This window comes from Nycticebus coucang, chromosome X (assembly GCF_027406575.1).
Source record: "Nycticebus coucang isolate mNycCou1 chromosome X, mNycCou1.pri, whole genome shotgun sequence".
Taxonomy (NCBI): Eukaryota; Metazoa; Chordata; class Mammalia; order Primates; family Lorisidae; genus Nycticebus; species Nycticebus coucang.
Window position 1 is genome coordinate 169,985,233 of NC_069804.1, and position 22,593 is coordinate 170,007,825.

At 39.9% G+C, this 22,593-nt stretch overlaps 1 protein-coding gene across 1 annotated transcript in view; it reads right to left on the reverse strand.

Moving 5' to 3' along the window:
• Positions 1 to 21,647, reverse strand: part of CXHXorf66 (chromosome X CXorf66 homolog) — a 36,510-nt gene extending 14,863 nt beyond the window's left edge. Inside the window, exons 1-3 of the mRNA XM_053579110.1 lie at positions 21,557 to 21,647; positions 20,718 to 20,874; positions 17,889 to 18,820 (exon numbers count right to left, since the gene is read on the reverse strand). Coding sequence (XP_053435085.1) covers positions 17,889 to 18,820; positions 20,718 to 20,874; positions 21,557 to 21,647 — 1,180 coding nt within the window. The remainder of the gene's footprint in view (positions 1 to 17,888; positions 18,821 to 20,717; positions 20,875 to 21,556) is intronic.
• Between the last annotated feature and the right edge of the window lie 946 nt (positions 21,648 to 22,593).

A 22,593-nucleotide genomic window follows, 5' to 3' on the forward strand; every position in this document is an offset into this window, starting at 1 on the left:
GGTTGGTTGGGGCCGAGTTCAAACCACTACCCTCAGTATGTGGGGCTGGCACCCTACTCACTGAGCCACAGGCACCACCCAGCACACCAGAATTTATGGCCAGGCAGATCAGCTAACACTCAGTTTGTGGTGGGCAGCCTGTGTCTTATCCTACCTCATCAGATATTCAGTCTCCATTAGAACTCATCATCAAATCAGGAAATTCTCTCAAAAATAGAGCTCATAGCAAAACAGGAAATCAAAATGAGCAAGGGAGCCATCCAGACAGGTATCTATAGACCTCCCTCTTTTCAACACTGCCTTTTTCTAGCTCCTGCTTTGAGTGTCCAGGGCTCTTCTGCAATCCCACTTGTGAATGGAAGAATGAGATCTGATAAACCTCTTCAATCTAAGAATTTGGGGGCTTCTAAAAGTGTTTCGATGTTTATAATGAACATCTAATGAAACACTTTTATAATGAAAAGTGTTTAGATGTTTCCAGGAGATGAGTCTCTGGTGATGAGATTTCAGGTATCAAAAAATGAGCTTTTGGGGTATGTTCCCTCACCTATTGCCTCTCAAAGAACACCTTCTAGTTGGCTGCCCAATACCTTGTGTTTTATATTTATGGGAAGGGCCAAGTTTCCTTTCTTCCCCAATCTGCCTACTTTTCAAAATTCAGCACCTCCTCTCATGGTGACCCATTCCTCTCATCCTACCACTTTGGGAAGCTGAGGCAAGAAGATCTCCTGAGGCCAGAAGCATAAGGTTTCAGGGAGCTATGATGACACCATTGCATCTAGCCTGGGCAGCAGGAAGAGACTCTGTCTCAAAAAAAAAAAAAAAAAATTAACACCCCCTTATTACTCCCTCCTCCCTATACCTTACTTCCACACCAGTGGTTTATGAGAATCTTCCTAATCAATCCTGGGGTGACCAGAGAATACTCAACAAGAAAAGAAAGACTAAACCCATCAAATAAATTAAATACTTACCTTGTACATTTTGTTAAAATTCAAAGTAAAGTTGCTTCCTTCACTACATCTATATGTACATATAGATTGCCCAAAATCACCCAGGCAACCAGATAGAATATTGGACTTCAAAGATGCAATAGTCTTGTCATTCTTCAGAGGAAGTTAATTAGCTCCTCTCCTACAGAACACTACTAAGATGATGATTGGTAATGTCTCAGCTCCTGCTAAGCTATAAGTCATAATTAATAATCAGGCTATTTCTCTGGTAATTGCCATTCCTTGGCTGCTGAGCAATCTTCTATCATTAATGACTATTGTACTTTACCGTGGGGCAGGCATGTTTCAAGGGCCCCCAGGCATCCATGGGAAGTTTTAGCCAGGTCTAATCATTGTAAATCTCCTACAGATACTCTCCCCCTCCCCGACACCAACATTGTTATCTAAATAAAATTAAAATAAAGGAACAGAAAAGTCACAACAGGGTGGAATAGAGTTTATGGACCAAGTTTGTGTATGTTTTTCAGGCGACCATTTTCTTTTTCTCTGTAAGCGCTGGATTGTTAGGTTCCTTATCTCTTTGGGCTGCCTCACTGAGTTATTTCTCAGTCCACTAACAATTTGACATTCTCTAAAGTGACTCTTGATAATTCCCCTGATTCATCCACTTTAGGGGTGGTGCTTCCTGGATAGTGTACATCTTTGAAATATGTATAGATTCCTGATATCACCAATTATGTGTTTGAAAGAGGCATGAGGGACCACTTCGTTTTTTTTCTTTTTGAGACAGAGTCTCACTGTCACCAGAAGTAGAGTGCAGTGGCATCATTGTAGCTCACTGCGACCTCAAACTCCTAGGCTCAAGTGATCTTCCTGCCTCAGCCTCCTGAGTAGCTGGGACTAGAGGTGCATGACACAGTGCCTGGCTAATTTTCCTATTTTTAGTAGAGACAGAGTCTTGCTTTTGCTCAGGCTGATCTCAAACACCTGAACTCAAGTGATCTTCCCACCTCAGCTTCCCAGAGTGCTAGCCTCCTTTTTGACAGTCTATGAAGTGTCATATTAATATTGTTTTTTTCTATCACTTACTTATTTAGTGGTAAAAGTCAATATCTTGTTTGGTTTCAACCATAGCTTCCTGGGGTATATATGGTAATTTTCCCAGTTATCTTTTGTTCTTGGCCTGCATCATAAACAGTATTCATGATCTTGAAATGTGCAGAGAATTTATTTATAGCTTTGATTTATTTTTCATAAACTTTAAAAATATTAATGAGCTTCCAAATGAAGCACACAGTAATTGATTCATATCCATGTCTATTGGTGACCTGAGGATTGCATGTAAGAATGGATAGGAACTGGCAAAAGTTAAACAAACCGCTGTGCTATGGGTCATGAGATTATACAAACATAGACCAAATACATTTGGGTCTCTATGTGTGCCTCATATTTCCATAATGTAGTTGCATACTGACCTTTGGCATTTTGTAGAGGAAGACAAAGTATACTTATCTCAAATTTCTTCCTTAGTGGCAGGGATGGCAAATATATGACACACGTTTCCACTGCCAACTCCCCACTTCCACATTCATAACAGATAGTGCTAGTCAATCATGGCACTTTCTGTGTCTGAACTTAGACGTGATCTCATAATCTTTTTCAATCCAGCCGTCTACACAGTTATATCAATAGTTCAGATTAGTTATTTGAGATGAAATTCATTTGTCATTCCTATCCTAACATGAAGCAGTCATACAGTCCATTGTCTTGTCAAGGAGCAGGGCTAACTAGGGGAAAAATGGATTCCAACTAGCTCAAGAACAGACAGTATTACAGATGTTTGGACTATGAAGTACAGCCCAGGCCACAGAGTGATTGAAACTGGAATTGGCAATTAGGAACTGAGATGGTTTGCTCTTTTTTTCTCAAAGTCCATTGTATTAGTCAGTGTTCTCCAGAGAAACAACCAATAGGATATACAAAGAGATTTATTATGAAAAATGGCTCACACAATTATGGAAGTTGAGAAGTCCAACAGTCTGCCACCTTTAAGCTAGAGAACCAGGAAAGCAAGTGGTGTAATTCAAACTGAATATGAAGACCTAAGAACCAGAGGAGTGTAAGGTATAACTTCCACTCAAAGGTCAAAGGTCTGAGAAAAAGAAGGGAGTGTTCAGGAGCTCTGACATTTGAGGACAGGTGAAAATAAATGCCCCAGATCTGGAAAAGAGAGAATACATTCACCCTTCCTTCACCTTTTTGTTCTGTTCACTCCCTCAACAGATTTGATGATGCCCTTGCACATTGGTGAAGATGCATCTTCTAAGATGTTTCTGGAAGAAACATCCTACAGACACACCCAGACGTAATGTTTTATAAGCTATCTGAGCATCCCTTGCTCAGTCAAGATGACACTTCAAATTAACCATCGCAACCACATAGTATCTCTTTTCTATGCTTCTCTCTATCTCCTCTTTCTTTTGACTATCATCCTCTGTTTTCTACCTAATATGCCATCCCAGCCCACCCTACATGTTATTTAGTTCAAACATCCACATAGTTCTCCAGATCTCTTACTACAGTATCTGTGTCTCTCTTATTGGAAATTCTCAAGAAAAAAAATCCAGTGGGCACCTAATGGATGGGCTCGTAGGAGGTCGGTTGTCTAGTGTTGGTTCAGTCAGTTGTGGCTGGAGGAGTAGAATCACATCATGAGAAGGGTTTTCCCGCTCAGGGTTATGAACAGGCCAGTTTAAGCCTGAAGAAGCTGGGTTGTGATGGGCATATAGACTATCCAGTCCACTTACATATATTCTCCTATTTGTCCTCCCTGATAAGGTTGAAAGATAATACAGAGGAAGCCCAATTAAATTTGAAATTCAGATAAAATAGGAATATTCTTTGACACACACACGTATAAATATAAATATATATATACACCAAAATTTATCCATTTTATCCATTGTTTATTTGAAATTTATATTTGAGTAGTTATATATTTTTTTTTTTTTGCAGTTAGAGCACACACAAGTTATCTTATTTTTTATTTGCTAAATCTGACAAACTTATCCCTGAGTTCTGTCTTGGACTTACCCTTGAGTTTGTATGGTCAAATTTTTTATAGACATTGGTAGACTCAGAGTGTGGGTAAATATCCTAAACTAAAATGTCTCTGACTAACAGAGAGAGCAATTCTGAGTTTAGAATATTGCATGTTTTACTATTATTGAGTCTACCGAAGACTTGATTTTTTTGCTTCCAGGCTGATTTTAGTTGAGATTTCTTCTTTTTTTGAGAGTGCTGTGGTGTCAGAGCTCACAAACTCTTGGGCTTAAGTGATTCTCCTGCCTCAGCCTCTCAACTAGCTGGGACTACAGGTGCCTGCCACAATGCCCGGCTATTTTTTGGTTGTAGTTGTCATTGTTGTTTGGCAGGCCCGGGCTGGATTTGAACCTGCCAGCTCCAGTGTATGTGGCTGGCGCTGTAAACCACTGTGCTACAGGCAATGAGCCAGAGATTTCTTCTTTTTTAATGTGGACCCCCTTCCACATAATGGAAGCTGTTTGGAGGCAGAGCCTGATTAATGTTAATTCTAGATACTTCACTCAGAAGAGTGTTTGGAGCATCATGAGTATATAACGAATGTCACAATTTCAAAAAGCTGCTTTCCCGACAGAGTTTCTTCAATAGTAGTTGAAGTAACATTGGCCAGGGCTTGTGGCTCTCAGGTCTGATTTTTTTTTAGGATTTTTAGGACCACTCATTCCTCTTCAATAACTGAATGAGAGACTACTGATTATAAAGGACTCATTTATTCATTAAGGACTGGCTAAGAGCCAATAACCCAACACAGAGTTCTGTTAAGAGGTAAATTATGGGCCAGATATGGTGGATCACACCTGTAACCCTAGCACTTTGGGAGGCTGAGGTGGGAAGATTGCTTCAGGCCAGGAGTTTGAGACCAGCCTGACTAACACAGTGAGACTCCATCTCGTAAAAAAAAAAAAAAAAAAAATTCAAAAATCAGCCAAGTGTGGTAGCAGAAATCTGTAGTCCCAGGTACCCAATTGGCTGAGGCAGGAAGATGGCTTGATCCCAGGAGTTTGACGTTGCAGTGAGTTGTGATTATGTCACTGCACTATAGATCAGGCAATAGATCAAGACTCTACTCTGTCTCAGGCTCAGCGCCTGTGGCTCAAGTGGCTAAGGCGCCAGCCACATACACCTGAGCTGGAGGGTTGGAATCCAGCCAGGGCCCGCCAAACAACAATGACGGCTGCAACCAAAAAATAACCAGGCGTTGTGGCAGGTGCCTGTAGTCCCAGCTACTTGGGAGGTGGAGGCAGGAGAATCGCTTGAGCCCAGGAGTTGGAAGTTGCTGTGAGCTATGATGGCACAGCATTCTACCTAAGGCAATAGCTTGAGGCTCTGTCTCAAAAACAAACAAACAAAAAAAGACTGTCTCAAAACACATAAACAAACAAAACAAAATAAAAAAGGTGTAAATTGTGGATGCAGGTTAGACCTGAGACTTAAGAGGGGACCTCTGACTTTCCACTGAAATTGAAATCTTGCGAACAAGCTACATGTTCGTGTGTGTTTGCGGAGAGAGAAACACAGAGAGAGTGTGAGACAGAGAGAAATTAATAGGGTGCTTCAAAACAGATCTTAGTCCACCTATCCAACTAGGAAAATGGATGGCGACCCACAGGGCTGTCTTGCACACCCAGCCACAGGCTGTACAGAGAGCATGGAAACATGAATCACCCTTCAAGGCAGTGACCTTACCCACGAATGAAGCGTGACCTAATGCATGTTACACTCCGTATGATCAGATTAGGCACTTCTTTTTCTGTGGGGAGGTATCAGTGCAAGGGATGGGGTGTGAAAGGACAGCCCTCACCTCTTTTTCACTCCCCTTTTATTGTTCTAAAGTTTGCTCTTAGCTATTTTTAAGGCAATAATAAACTTCATCAAGTGTGTTATTTCCATGGGGCTGCCATAACAAAATACCACAAACGAAATGGCTTAGATACCAAAAATTTTTTGTCTCATAAAAAAGATTTTTTTTTGTCTCACAGTTCTGGAGGGTAGAAGTCCAAAATCAGTATATCAGGAGGACTACGTTCTCTCTGAAGGCACTAGGAAAGGATAAGTCTCAGGCCTCTTTCTTAGCTTCTAGTAGTTTCTTGGTTTATAGCAGCAGAACTCCAATATTCATGTGTTTTCTTAATGTGTGCGTGTGTGTCTGTATCCAACTATCTCCTTTTTATAATACAGGTAATGTTGGATTAGGGACCCACTCAATGGCCTCTTTTTTTTTTTTTTTTCTGAGACAGAGCCTCATTCTGTTGCCCTGGGTAGAGTGCTGTGGTGTCATAGCTCACAGCAACCTCAAACTCTTGAGCTCAAGTGATTTTCTTGCCTCAACCTCCCAAGTAGCTGGGACTACAGGTGACCACCCCAATGCCTGGTGTTTATTCTATTTTTAGTAGAAATGGGGTCTCACTCTTGCTCAGGCTGGTCTGGAACTCCTGAGCTCAAGCAATCCATGCACCTCAGCCTTCCAGAGTGCTAGGATTATAGGTGTGAGCCATCATGCCCATCTAGTATGACCTTATTTTAAACTATGTATGTCTGCAATGATGCTATTTACAAATAGGGTCACATTCTGGGGTACTGGGGATTAGGATTTCAACAGGTAAATTGGGGGGGAACATAATTCAACCCATAACATAAAGGCATTCCATAACTCTTAAACCACATACCCCTTCCAGCATCTCCTGGGTTTGTTTGGCCTCTTATTGGAGTAATATTTTACAAAAAAAAGTTTTCAATGTGGATATTTGTGTTTCAGATCTTGTATAATTGAATAAAACTTGATCTGTACTTCCTGTGGTACAACAGAGGTGTACAACAAGATGTAGGCTTTAAAAATAGAACTAAGCTGGGCCTGGTAGCATGCACCTGTAGTCCCAGCTACCTGGGAAGCTGAGGGTATAGTGTACTATGATCCAAACAGTTAGATTAAGAAAAAGCAATGTAGTCAATACTAATATGAAACCAATTGCCCATCTATATGAATGATAACATTATGATTCTGACAAAGGTCTGATAACTTCAATCTACAGAGAACTCAAATTAATCAATAAGAAAAGAACAAACAACCCCATTTCTTTGTGGACAAGAGACTTGAACAGAAACTTCTCTGAGGATGACACTTGAATGGCCAATAAATACATGAAAAAAATGTTCATCATCTTTAATTATCAGAGAAATGAAAATCATATGAATGATAACAAATGTAGTCTAGTGAGGGGGAGGGAACAGGAGGGAGCCATGGGGGAGGGGGAGAGCAATTGGGAGGAGGAGGGAGGGCAATCGGTGGGTTCTCACCTAATGCACTCAATGTCAGGGTGTTTAGCATGCTCCCTGCGTGAAGGGCTCAACTACAACTTGAACTTACTTTACTTTGGAAGTGAGAACAATGTAACCTAAAAATGTGTACCCTCACATCAACTTAAAAATAAATAAATAAAAATGTTTTAAAGTGCATGGAAATAATAAAAGTTAAAATAATAATAACACAAAAATTGTTTTCACATACCTTTTCTTATATGTGGTTATGTTTTACAATTTTAAAAGATAAAATAGGAGGGTGGATCCTGTGGCTCAGAGGGGTAGGGCACTGGTCCCATATGCTGGAGGTGGCAGGTTCAAGCCCAGCCCTGCCCACAAACTGCAAAAAAAAAAAAAAAAAAAAAAAAAGATAAAACAGGAAACAGTTTTGCATGAATGTTCTCTAATTATAATACAATTGATCATCAGGTTAAATAATTTTTTTTTTATCTGTGAAACTTTTATCTATAGATACCAATGAGCGACAGATTCCTGTTTGGAGTAACAATTGGTCATTATATTATTTGATTTAAACTGTCTTAACTTGGCTTGGCACCTGTGGCTCAAGCTTCTAGGCACCAGCCACATACACCTGAGCTGGCAGGTTCGAATCCAGCCTGGGCCCGCCAAACAACAATGACGGCTACAACCAAAAAATAGTGGGGCATTGTGGCAGGAGCCTGTAGTCACAGCTACTTGGGAGGCAGAGGCAGGAGAATCGCTTGAGCCCTGGAATTGGAGGTTGCTGTGAGCTGTAATGCCACAGCATTCAACCCAGGGTGACATCTTGAGGCTCTGTCTCAAAAAGGAAAATAATAATAAAAAAACTGTCTTAACTTGATGTTTAATAAGTAATCTGTTAAATATTTTAGTGTGACAGTGAAACAGATCTACTCATACACTTTCTTTCTAATGTGTTCTAATGTACTCTTTACTTGGGATCAGATCAAAATGTTTGACCAAAGAATCTTTATCCTTATATTTCAGTGCATTCTTATGCTTGAGATATATTCAACATGTTCTATATCGTAGGACCTCTGCAACTCAATGTTTCCTGCTTTCAAAGCAAAGTGGGGTGAAAGAGATATGGAGAACACTTAGAGATCTAAAAATAGATCTGCCATTCAATCCTGTAATCCCTCTACTGGGCATATACCCAGAAGACCAAAAATCACACCATAACAAAGTTATTTGTATCAGAATATTTATTGCAGCCCTATTCATAATTGCTAAGTCATGGAAAAAGCCCAAGTGCCCATCGATCCACGAATGGATTAATAAATTGTGGTATATGTGCACCATGGAATATTATGCAGCCTTAAAAAAGATGGAGACTTTACCTCTTTCATGTTTACATGGATGGAGCTGGAACATATTCTTCTTAGTAAAGTGTCTCAAGAATGGAAGAAAAAGTACCCAATGTACCCACCCTTATTATGAAACTAATGTAGGACCTTCACATGAAAGCTATAACCCAGTTACAACCTAAGAATAGGGAGAAGAGGGAAAGGAAGGGGAGGGAGAGGGGAGGGAGGTGGAGGGAGGGGGATTAATGGGATTACACCTGCGGTGCATCTTACAAGGGTATATGTGAATCCTAGTAAATGTGGAATGTCAAGGTCTTAGCAAAATAACTAAGAAAATGCTACGAAAGCTATGTTAACTAGTGTGATGAAAATGTGTCAAACGATCTATGAACCAAGTGTATGGTGCCCCATGATCATACTAATGTACGCAGCTATGATTTAATAAAAATAAATAAATAAATAAAAAAGCAAAGTGGGGGGAACATTTGCAGAGTACATGTGTATACATGCGTGTTTTAAAGTATGCATATGACTGGCCTTTTCATTCCCTGTCTCCACATGATGCTGCATTTGAGAAACTGTACCTTGTTTTAGTCTAATAACAGGCAATGGCTTTTGACATTTAGAAATAACAATAAATATATATTGCCGCCATAATTAATAAAAAATGTTAAAGGTAAAAAAAAAAACATAGCAAAACAGATAGCTGTGCCTGTGGCTCAGTGAATAGGGCGCTGGCCCCACATACTGAGGGTGGCAGGTTCGAACTCAGCCCCGGCTGAACTGCAACAAAAAATAGCCAGGCGTTGTGGCGGGCGGCTGTAGTCCCAGCTACTCTGGAGGCTGAGGCAACAGAATTGCCTAAGCCCAAGAGGTGGAGGTTGCTGTGAGCTGTGACGCCAGGGCACTCTACCTAGGGCAACAAAGTGAGACTCTGTCTCTAAAAAAAAAAAAAAAAAGAGTGAGATTCCATCTCTTAAAAAAAAATTAAAGAAAGAAAAAGGCTGGGATGTAGTGGCTCATACCTGTAATCCTATCACTCTGGGAGCCAAGCCAGGTGGATTGCTTGAGCTCAGGAGTTCCAGACCAGCCTGAGCAAGAGCGCGACCCCATCTCTTGAAAAAAAAAAAAAAGAGAGTGAAAGGAAAAGAAACTAAACAATAAAACTTGACATATATCTAGGACCCACAGGGTGTTACGGTCACAAAAAAAAAATTTTTGTTCCCTCCAGCCTAGCATCCAGTACCTAGTTAATGAGCCGGAGAGGTGTTCTTTGGAAGACTAGTTATAACCTAAAAGTAGTTACAGAGAATGATTAATTTCTATTTCAGATGTTTATAGTTTATTGCAAAATGACAAAGATGAAAAAAGAAAAGTGGCTTGAATTAGAGTAGAGGAGTCAGGCTGGTTTGCTGGCAATTCACAGGCCTACCAACTGGCATAAGGATCCCTTAATGGTTTACTCCCCCTCCACCTTTAATTGTTCAAGTGCCTATGTAATATGTTTGTATTGTTTTCTATAGTAACCACAAGAGATCAGCAGATAAAGCTTCATTTTTGACAATTCCACTCTGTCATCTCTGTTCCTTCAATGAAACTAAACTTTATAAAAAAGGCTTGCTTTCACAACAGTGATACATTCCTTTTTCAAACAAGTATCACTTTCATAAGTTTACTATCTTATCTATAATATCTGCCATTAGTCCTGAAGTGCTTTAGAATTTTATTTAACTGCCGTGAGCAGCTTCATATTTATTTAGATAAATATGTGGAAATTAAAAGCAAGAAGTTCAATAGCATTCTTTTGTCCCAATTTGTAGCCAAACAATTTGACATTGATTTTCTTATTTTGCAAAATGGTAGAGACAGTCTATTTATGATAGATGTAATCAACTGTCAGTATTTCCAGGACTAAAGAGTCCAGCCATGCATTACCCTAGATCCTCTTTTTTTTTTTCTTTTTCCAGTTACATGCTTTTTGGTCATTTCAATGCAGTATTCACATATAGCCCATTTTGCTGGGAAAAGGTGTAATTAAAGGAAGTGACTGATGATAGAGGATATATGTGAATTTTTATTATCATCAAATTTCTACTATTCAGAGAAAAATGGCTATATTATTCACATGTTTTACGTTTTTAAGTACATGATATCTGACAGATTAATGGCAATTTATTTCCTTGTCTCTTTGAGCAGTCTTTCAATGTCTTATTTTAATTCAAGTACATTAAAAACCTAATTCTAAACAAGTAAAATTCTCTGCCAGTTCTTATATAGGAGTTAAAATTATTTCTTGTTTCTGGCCTTTCCATACACTGTATAAATAATTGTGAAATGAATTAATCATGCTTAACCCTTTACTTCCAAGTTTGCAGCAGCACAGGAATAATTGTGGGTTGTACATGGAGTCTAATGAGGGAGCTATTTAGCTGAAGCTCCCAAAGACTTTTTTCCTACTTCTATTTCCCTTCCTTTGTTGCTTCCGATTGTTAGGGATTGCATGTGGCAGGGACTATAGACTTGTGGGAACTGACCACACTGAAGACTTTTAGTAAGTCCCTGCTTGACTCCACCATAACCATCCCATATCTGGTGTATCATTCTCTGTAGCTGCTTAAAGATCTGTGATTCTCAGCACCATTCCACATGCCCTTGATCTAATATGGTCTTCTTGCTGAAAGATCATTCTTTCAGCTCTTCACAATAACCACTCTCCCCACAGAAGGGTGGAATTGAGGATCTCTAAGCATTGTTTCAGCTCAATGCTCATGTAAGTTCATGTAGAGAATATACAAGAAAAATATTTAAAATCTGACCTTTCAGCACTTTTTAAAACAATAATGGATTTATTATTATAAAGAGTTGTACTGAATTAGAAAGAGTTGTACTGAATAAAAGGAACAAAACATAATTCATTTCAGTCCCGTAGCCTGAGTAAGGTATGAGTGTAAGGAAGGTGGATTCAACAGAAGGAGGGCGAATGTGGCCGGAAAGGGAACAGCCACATTTGAAATTGGCTTCACAATGCCCTCTGGACAAGGGACATGTAAGGAAGAAATAGGGGGATTGAGCATATGACCCTGACTCTTACTGAAGAGAGGCTAAATGGAGAATGGGAGAGAAAGGAGCAAGGTACCATAAGAGATAAGACAGTGCTGTAAGAAGAGCAGAAAGGGGCGGTGCCTGTGGCTCAAGGAGTAGGGCGCTGGTCCCATAGGCCGGAGGTGGCGGGTTCAAACCCAGCCCCGGCCAAAAACCACATAAAAAAAAAAAAAGAAGAGCAGAAAGGAGAAATTTGTGACTTACTTTTTTTTTTGAGGCAGAGTTCAGCCTAGCTCACGGAAAACTCCTGTGCTCATGGGATCCTCCTGCCTTAGCCTCCCAAGTACTGAGACTACAGGTGCCCACCACGAAGCACAACTAATTTTTCTAGTTTTTAAATTTTATTTTGTTTTTAATTTCAGGTTAATGTGAACATACAACCAGGTCACGATACTGGAATTTGTTAGGTAGAGTCCCTCTTGTAGTTGTGTCCCGCACCAAAAAGTTGTGCCATACACACCTACATTGTGCAGTTTTTCTATTTTTAGTAGAGACAGGGTCTTGCTCTTGCTCAGTCTGGTCTTGACCTCCTGAGCTCAAGGGATCCTCCTGCCTCATCCTCCCAAAGTGCTAGAATTACTGGTGTGAGCCACTGTACCTGGCCCACTCTCTTACTTCAATCAGAAGTACTAAAGTTTATCTATTGGAGTGATAGGCCTTAATTATTTTAATTATTAACCTGGGCAAGTTTTCAATGGTAAAACCTTTCCTTCCTTCCTTCCTTCCTCCCTCCCTCCCTTCCTTCCTAAAATTCTCCTCTGACTCCTGGTACATATATTTTTATTATATATTCTACATTGGTATTCCAATATAGCAATTAAAGCTTCCATTAATGCATTTAGAATTTTGCATATTGAGTGAGCTCCAAATATCCTGTAGACTCCTACTCTATAATTAAGTGTGTTTTAAAAAGGAACATAAATAGTCATGCAGATAACTTTTCTTAAGATGTCATTATTATTGATTGTCACTGGTAGTCATTTTTATTAGATATTAATATTCACAGATTTTAAAGTAGTATATAGCTCTAGATTCAAATGAGAATGAGAATAGAACTTAGATTATTTGGCTTTTTTTATCAAGACATCAGATGAGGTTGGGTGCAGTGGCTCATGCCTATAATCCCAGCACTCTGGGAAACCAAGGCAGGTGGATTGCCTGAGCTCAGGAGTTTGAGACCAGCCTGAGCAAGATTGAGACCCCGTCTCCACTAAAAAATAGAAATACTAGGGCAGCGCCTGCAGCTCAGGGAGTAGGGCGCCAGTCCCATATACCGGAGGTGGTGGGTTCAAACCCGGCCCCCGGCAAAAAACTGCAAAATAAAAATAAATAAATAAATAAAATAAAACAATGGGTGGCGCCTGTGGCTCAGTGGATAGGGCGCCGGCCCCATATATCTAAGGGTAGTGGGTTTGAACCCCGCCCCGGCCAAACTGTAACAAAAAATATCAGGTGTTGTGGTGGGCACCTGTAGTCCCAGCTACTCGGGAGGCTAAGGCAAGAGAATTGCCTAAGCCCAGGAGTTGGAGGTTGCCGTGAGCTGTGACGCCACCGCACTCTACTGAGGGTGATAAAGTGAGACTCCGTCTCAAAAATATATATATAAAAACTAGCTGGGAATTGTGGCAGGCATCTGCAGTCCCAGCTACTTGGGAGGCTGAGGCAAGAAGATCACTTGAGCCCAAGAGTTTGATGCCACAGCACTATACCCAGGGTGACAGAATGAGACTGTGTCTCAAAATAATAATAATAATAATCAGATGAATTTAAACTGAAATCCATACAATTTCAACTTTTGCTGTTTTCCTGGCTAGCTCAAATTAGCTGCAAAAATCATTCTAAAATGTCAAGCCAGATTAGGCAACAAAATCGCAATATTTTTTGAGACAGGGTCTTGCTCTGCCACCTGGGTTAGAGTGCAGTGGCGTCATCATAACTCATTGCAACCTCAAATTCCTGAGCTCAAATGATTCTTATTCTTCGGCCTCCCAAAGTGCTAGGATTACAGGTGTGAGCCACTGTATCTGGCTGAAATTGCAGTTTTGATTTAAAAGAAACTTAGTGTTTGATATTTTCAAACATTGATCAACATCATTTGAACAAAGCAACTGTAATAACTTTAGGAGATGGATGAGGAAATTTGAACACAGACTGGATAATTGATATAAAGTTATAGTTATTTTTTAGGTAAGATAATGATATTGTTCACATATTTTAAAAAGTAAATATATTTTAGAGAAATAAACGGGAGAGGGAATGGATAAGAGTATAAAGGAAGCAAGAGTGGCCATGTAGTGGTAATTATTGAATTTGAGGAATGGCTTTATAGGGTTCACTATACTACTTGCTTTACTCCTGTATGTGCTTGACCTTTGTTCGTAATAAGCAGTTTAAAATTTTGATTATAACTTTTGCTTCCATTTGTAGATTGTTAAAAGACTAGGCTTTTCTAACCTAGAACTACAGCTTATTCCTGTACAGTTTGTCTTTTTAAAACAGGTAATAACCTGGAAGCAAACTAAATGCCCATCAACCCAGGAATGGATTAATCAACTGTGGTATATGTATACCATGGAATACCATTCAGCCATAAAAGGATGGAAAATTTACATCTTTTGCATTAACCTGGATGGAGTTGAAACACATTCTTCTTAGCAAAGTACCACAAGAATGGAAAAGCAAATGTCCAATGTACTCAATACTAACATGAAGCCAGTGTGGGTGTAATGTACACCCACATAAGAGATAAACTCAATTCAATTCAAGCTGAGGGGAGGGAGAGAAGGGAGGGGATAGTGGGGAGGAGAGCAGGGGAATGGTGTGCTCCTACTTAATGGGCACAATGTAAGGGTATATGGCACACCTCCTGGGTGCTGGACACAACTACAACAGGGACTTTACCTAACACATGCAAACATTGCAACCTAATTGTTTGTACCCTCATATTAATCTGAAATAAAAATAAAATAGGTAATTCCAGTAGGATATCAAGTCTGTAGCTCTCACAGTGCTTATTTAATGCATATACTGTCTCTTAAAACTTTCTCTTTTTTTGAGACATTGTCTCACTCTTTTACCTGGGTAGAGTGCCGTGGCATCATAGCTCATAGCAACCTCAAACTCTTGGGCTCAAGTGATCCTCCTGCCTCAGCCTCTGAAGTAGCTGGAACTACAGGCACCTGCCACAACACCTGGCTAATTTTTCTGTTTTTACTAGAGACAGGGTCTCGATCTTGCTCACGCTGGTCTCCAACTCCTGAGCTCAGGCAATCCACCCGCATTGGCCTCCCAGAGTGCTAGGATTACAGGTATGAGCTACCTGGCCTGACCTTGTCTCTTAAACTTTTATGCATAAGGAGTTGCTTTGTGCTCTCTGACAATTTTATGATGACCTTATAAGGTACAGAGCCTGGAAGGTGGCCACTATTTAGGAGTACAGACCATGAAGAAATTGGATTGAGTCCAGTGGGGATTTTGCTCACACCAACGAATTGGGTGATCTGTGAATAATGAACACCCTAGTAACTGGTAGCCAGAATGCAGTACAGCATTGAGCTGTGGATTGAGTCCAGTAAGGATTTTGCTCACACCAACGAATTGGGTGATCTGTGAATAATGAACGCCTGAGTAGCTGGTAGCCAGAATGCAGCATAGCACAATAAGAGGTTGCATGTGAGCCAGTCATTCTAATCTCAGTTTGAACAATTACTTGATGTAATCTTAACATGTCACAGAGCCTCAATTTACTCATATAATACCTCAGATAATGGGGAACCATTAAGAGTTTAAATAAAATATGTGAAGTGTGAGGAGAGTGTTAACCTAGTAGATCTGGCTGTTCAGTCCCTGCATGTCTTCAAAGGAACCTGGAACATTTGGCCAACCCCTGGGAGCATAGGTTCACAATGTTCTTGTGTTAATGGTTGATGATTATGTTGTATATACCTGCAGCAACGGACCATGCTATATTAGCTTGTCAGGATTAATTTGCACAAACGTCAACATACAGGATGCGCATTTGGTTTCATTGTTGGGACCCGAAAGTTCAGTTGCCATGGCTGGTCACATAGCATGGTGTCCTTTATGGCTGGCTCTCAATAGAGCTTCAGACCCAGAGATTTGACCCAAAGATTTAACCCAGAGGTTTGAACAGACTTCCCTAGGCAGAAACATTTTGTACACATCCATGTAATTTGCTGCTAGAGAGAAGCACGTTCTGTGTTGCCCCTACATGGGGAAGTACTCAAAAGCCTGTGTCTGACCTCTCTGGATTTCTCCTAATACATATTTTTTCCTGTTGCTCTCGGTCTGTATAATTTTGTTTTTAATTTTTTTTTTTATTTCTGGTTAATGTGAGAGTACAAAGTCACAATATTTGAATTTGTTAGGTATAGTCCCTCTTGTAGTTATGTCCCACACCCAAAAGGTGCACCCCTCCATTGTGCCCATTTAGAGGGAGCACACCAACCCTCCTCATTCCCCCTCCCTCCAATTTGAATTGAAATAAAGTTTTCTCCTATGTGGGCATGAATTAGATTGTCTACTGGCTTAATATTAGTATTGAGTACATTGGATATTTGCTTTTCCATTCTTGTGATAAACTTTGCTAAGAAGAATGTGTTTCAACTCCATCCAGGTTAATACAAAAGATGTGAAGTTACCATCTTTTTTGTGGCTGAATAGTATCCTATGGTGATAAACTTTAGCCATGAGTATAGCCTGTTATTGAGTTTTATGAATCCTTTTGGTTAATTAGAAAACTTGAGGTAGACCTTAGAACTTGTGAGCTACAAAGGGAATAGTACAGTACCTAAAAAACACTATACATTTGATATATGCTTGCTACTGGCATTTAACTTGTGCCTGCTACATGTTATATGGAACAAACCATACTTTAAAAGAATAAATGCTGAGAATCCAGGACTTTGCCTTCTTTCTTCAACCATGCCCTTGAAAGAAGGCAAGGACCACATTTCATCAGTGGGGAAGTTAGAACATACAACTCCAAGATTCTCCCCTAACTTCCCACCCCTGCTGATTGAGAGTAGGGCAGTACCATGTAGGAAAGATGTATAAATGAGCAGACCTCCAACTAGGATGTTTTAAGAAAGCATATCAGGGAAAACTTTTACCATTGTGAAAGCCAATAAAAAGAATGAAAAACTTTCTTGAGATCTATAAAGGTTAGAACACTTAGATTAATATCATGTTGCAGACTGGACCTTCATGTTAAGTAGCAACCGCTAGAGGCAAGGGTGTTAAAAGTGGTTATCAGGAATATTCCCAACTCAGCCAAAACCAAGCACACAGAATATCTTAGTCTGTTCAGGTGACTATAGCAAGATACCATTAACCAAGTGGTTTATAAACAACAGACATTTCTTGCTCACAATTTTCAAGGGTGGAAGGTCCAAGTTCAAGACACCACCAGATTCAGTATCTGGTGAGGACTGGCTCTATGGTTGATATATGGAGTCTTTTTTGTGGGTCTTCATATGGTGTAAGGAGTGAATGCTGGTCTCTTTGGCCCTTTCTAAGGGGACTAATCTTATTCATGAGGTCTCCACTCTGATTATCTAATTACCCCACCAAGGCTCCACCTCCTAATACCATCATATAGAGGAGTAGGTTTTAAAATATGAATTTAAGGGGGACAGAAACATTCAGTCCATGTCACAGAGCTATTTATAAGAAACACTGGGCACTACAGAAAAAGAGACAGTCTTAAACTGTGAGGACTGCACATAAACATTAAAAACTAAACTTAATTGGATTGAGATTTCAGTTGAGAGCTAACACAAGGGAAGGAGGAGTCTAGGCTACCTATCTTGCAATTCATGTCTAGCTTTGTTTGGGCCTCCCATATAAGTGACAAGATCTAAGTAAGAAACATCAAAAGAGCCTTGAGCTCTAAAATGTAATGATATTTACAATAATAATGTGTTATGCCATGTACATAATTACTTTTTAAAAATAGCCTCCAAGATGATAGAGATCTCAGTGGTGATCACAAGTGGCTTTTCCCTCTATCAGTGTCTTAAAAGATGATGAACATAAATAGTTGGTATAAGTTTGATCCTTCACAGTTGGATTTTATTTTTATTGAGCCCTTAATTCTTTGGGATACTTTTAAGGATGGCTTCAGTTTGTCTCATGCTGCAAATAATGGTTATCTCTCTATCACTGTCATCATCAGTGTTGTATGTCCTCAGATCACTGTCACTCACATTATCATTGTACACATCGTCCCTGGAATCTACCTGAAGAAAGGACCAGGGAAAAGGCTTCTCTTTACTTGAACCAGATAGATTTTGAGCTTTTCTCTTCTTTGCCTCAGAAATATCACTGACCAAAGGCTCAGGAAAAGTTTTGCAAATAAGGCATTTTTCCTTGTAGCATTGACAAGTCATGTCTAATTGAGGGCTGGATATCAAGGCTTCCTTGCCTGTACTCACTGGACTTTTAAGATGTCTGTGTGTCTTGGCCAAGTTCTGTACCCTGGATGGCTTATGTGGCAAGATTGCATTTTGTGGATGTGGTGAACAACGTGTCTCGAATGATGACCTGGTTGCATATTGTAGATTGGCTGACCAAGCTGGCCTGACTGTCTTGTTTGGATTGAATGAACTGACTTGATTGACTCGCTTATGGGAAGGGGATACCTTATATGATTTTTTTAGAGAACGTATTCTATATGACTTTTCCAGGTGAGAAGACCTAATCTGTTTTTTTGAGCTTGATGGTTTGAATAACTTTTTTGGACTTGATGGCCTCATTAACTCTTCTGCACTGGATGGTATGGATGACTTTTCTGGACTCAATGGCCCTGATTTTTCTGTACTGTATGGTATGGATGATTTGTCTGGAGTTGATGGCATGTTTGACTTTTCCGCACTGGATAGTATGGATAACATATCTGGAGTCAAGGGCCTAGATAAATTGTCTAGAGTGGATAGTGTGCATTGTTTTTCTGGACCGTACAGACTGGTTGTCTTGGATTCACTGAATGACATTTTGGATGACCTGGGTGTCTTGAGTGCCATACCTTCTTTCTTGAGCCTGAAAGTATAGAAAATTTAGAGTATAACTTCAGAAAACAGAATACTATGTCAGCTTAGATCTTTGGTCTTTTTTGAACTCTAGTAGGAAAATTGAACATAGTAAGAATTGGAGTATGGTGAAATCCATGCCTCAAATTATGGATATGAACTCATATTTAATGCTTTTTCTTAAAAATATTTTACTAATTCAACATTAGATGACCATATAGCCTATGAATAGAATGACACAAAGTCATTGCATATCTACTGTTGAGAGGGAGAGAGATAAATGTCTCACTTATTCCAGAATTTAATCTTTTTTATTAAAAAGTCACAAACTGATAACACATCATAAGAAAATAAAAACTTCTTTACAACAAAGTCATTGCTTTTCTATCATTCCTACAACATCAGGTTATCTATTCATGGACATTTAAATTCATATTATTCCTCTAAAATTAAGGAATAGAGCACTGGTACCACATTTTTGTCACAAGTCCTTAGACTGGGAAATTTTTAGGGAGCTAGTCTATTAGGGCCAATCTGATTCTCCAATACAAAAGAAAGGGATTGAGATCATAAGAATAACAACAGTGGCTTGGCGCCTGTGGCTCAAGCAGCTAAGGCACCAGCCACATACACCTGAGCTGGCAGGTTTGAATCCAGCCTGGGTCGGCCAAACAACAATGACGGCTGCAACCAAAAAAGGCTGGGCGTTGTGGCGAGTGCCTGTAGTCCCAGCTACTTGGGAGGTGGAGGCAGGAGACTCGCTTGAGCCCGGGAGTTGAAGGTTGCTGTGAGCTGTGATGCCATAGCACTCTACCCAGGGCGACAGCTTGAGGCTCTGTCTCAAAAAAAAAGAATAACAACAGCGAATAATTTTTCAGGTTATTAAATCTTAAAATGAGAGATTATCCAAAAAGTTATTTTTTATTTTTTATTATTTTTTGAGAGTCTAGCTCTGTCACCTGGACTAGAGTGTCATGGCCTCAGCCTAGCTCATAGTAACCCCAAACCCTGGGCTCAAGTGATCCTCCTGCCTCAGTCTCAAGAGGGTCTACAGGTATTTGCCACTGTGCCCAGTTAATATATTTTTTCTATTTTTAGTAGAGATGCAGGTCTCACTCTTGCTCAGGCTGGCATTGAACTTGACCTCAAGTGATTCTCATACTTTATTAGCCTGTTATGGTCTGAATGTTTGTGTTCCAGACTGCTAGAATTACAGGCATGAGCCAACATGCTCAGGTGTATGCAAAATGTTTTCTTGTCTTTGGACAACAGAGACGCAATTCTCATTCTTCCTTCTTCCTTCTTCCTTCTTCCTTCTTCTTATTCATCTGACAGTCTCACCTGGTCACCCTCTGTAGAGCGCTGTGATGTCACAGCTCACAGCAACCTCAAACTCTTGGGCTTAAGGGATTCTCTTGCCTCGGCCTCCCAAGTAGCTTGGACTACAGGTGACTGCCACAACGCCCAGCTATTTTTTGGTTGCAGTTGTCATTGTTGTTTAGCAGGCCCAGACCCAGGCCAGGCTGGGTGTATGTGGCCAGCACCCTACTCACTGAGCTACAGGTGGTGGCTTCTTCTTTTTCTTCTTCTTCTTTCTTCTTTCTTCCTCTTCCTCTTCTTCTTTCCACTCTTATTCAGATACCCTCTTTTCCTACACTGAATTTATAATTAAATTAATAACCTGGGATACAGCTGTACCCTGAATAGGAGACAGCCTTAGATAAATTGATAATATACTTGAGAATAATTAAGAGCTGATATAATTTAAGTGAAGGTATCCACCCAGTAGAGGTTGGCAGTTTTTTAGAAATCTAAAGTTAACATTAAGTAGCCTGAACAACAATGAAACTTCTACTATATGCATACACACGTGCCTTACATTCTTAATTTGTAGATGTAATACTTACACTCCTGTTTTGAGGCTATCATCGCTCATACAATTAAAATGGAGGAAACAGAAACAGGTAAAGACAAAGGCTATGATCATAACACCAATTACGATAATGAGTAGACGTCTCCTAAAACTGTCCATTTTTGTCTCCATTGTTTCAGAGGGCTTAGCTCCTGCAAAGAGATTGCATCATCAGAGAAGGTGTTAGCTAACCAAGTTTTCTTCTACTTTGATTGGTCTATCACTATAGATCAAAATCAGATCAATGATTTTTAAAGCTTTATAAGTGTTCCACTATTTTTTTCCCCTCTATCAAATCCCTAGCTACAATGGAGAAGTCAAATTTGGGAGGCATCTCTGGTTAATCCAAACCATTACCTGGGTTACCCCTGATTCATGGCTTGCTCAATACATTACCTAGGTTTTTGAGTATGTGTACATCACACGTGTGTGAGTGGACTTGAGTAATAACCTGTGTGTGTGCGTGTGTGTGAATTTGTGTGATAGGAAGGGGATGGGACAAGAACAAACCCTTGTTGAAAACTACCACGCGTTAAGTCCCATGCCAGATCTGTTCACATAGTATTATCTAGTTTGGTTGGACGGGTGGTTAGTGGATTGTGTGGGGAAGGCGGGTGAAAGGGTACAACAAGTCTATACTCTTTATGACTGTATTTTGCCTGGGTTTTTCACACAGAAGTCAAAATATCAGCTATGGTTCCAGAAACCCTTGAAGACCTACTAATGGTAACCCCTAAGTAATGGCAGATTTCTTAAACACAGCTAGCTTTTCTAATTAAGTGCATGAATGCATAAATAGATCATAATTTATAAGCTTTAAGGTTAAGCATATACCTGTAGTAGAAGATCCATCACTTTGTATTGTTGTATTTAAACAATTATGTGTCCAAATTGGCAAAAGTAGGATATAAATAAAAAGATTCATGTCCAGGGATTTGTTCAAATGTTTCTTCTCCTAAGGTAACTACTGGATTTTAAATGGTTCAGCATGTTCCAGGGGGTTATGACATCATCATTTTGTGACATATTCTGACAACATAATCTCACCATGGGGAAGCATAACTTCTGTGTAAAATTTTATCAACAGATTTTTAATCATTTATTTCTCTTTCATATCAAATCCAAACAAGAAAATGAAGGCATTATTAATTAGAGAAGGAAGTATTTAGAGAGGGAAAGGGAAAATGGGATAGCTCCAGAAACTGAAGAACTATTTGTCCTTATTAATGGCAAGGGACTTAGTAGCCTGTTATGGTCTGAATGTTTGTGTACCTTCAAAATTCATATGTTTGAAATTTAATCCTGAATATAAGGTTATTTGGAGGTAGAGCCTTTGAGAGGTAATTAGGTCATGAGGATGGGACCCTCATGAATGGGATTAGTGTTACAGGAAGAGGCCTGAGAGCTAGCACAGTCTTTACACCATGTGAGCATACAAGGAGAAGTCAGAAGACTGTAGTCAGAAGAGGACTCTCACCAGAACCCAACCACGCTGGCATCATGAACTTCTATCCTCCAGAATGTGAAAAATAAATTTCTGTTGTTCAGGCCAGGCATGGTGGCTCAGGCCTGTAATCCTAGCACTCTCAGAGGCTGAGGCCAGTGGATCACTTGAGCTCATAAGTGCAAGACCAGCCTGAGCAAGAGTGAGACCCTGTCTCTAAAAACTAGCTGGTGTGTAGCATTGTGTACTCCTAGGCTTAAGTGATCTTCCTTTCTCAGCCTTCCTAGTAGCTACTACTATAGGCATGCACCAGCATGTCTTACTAATTTTTTTTTTTTTTTTGAGACAGAGTCTCAAGCTGTTGCCCTGGGTAGAGTGCGTGTGGCATCACAGCTCATAGCAACCTCAAACTCTTGAGCTTAAGCGA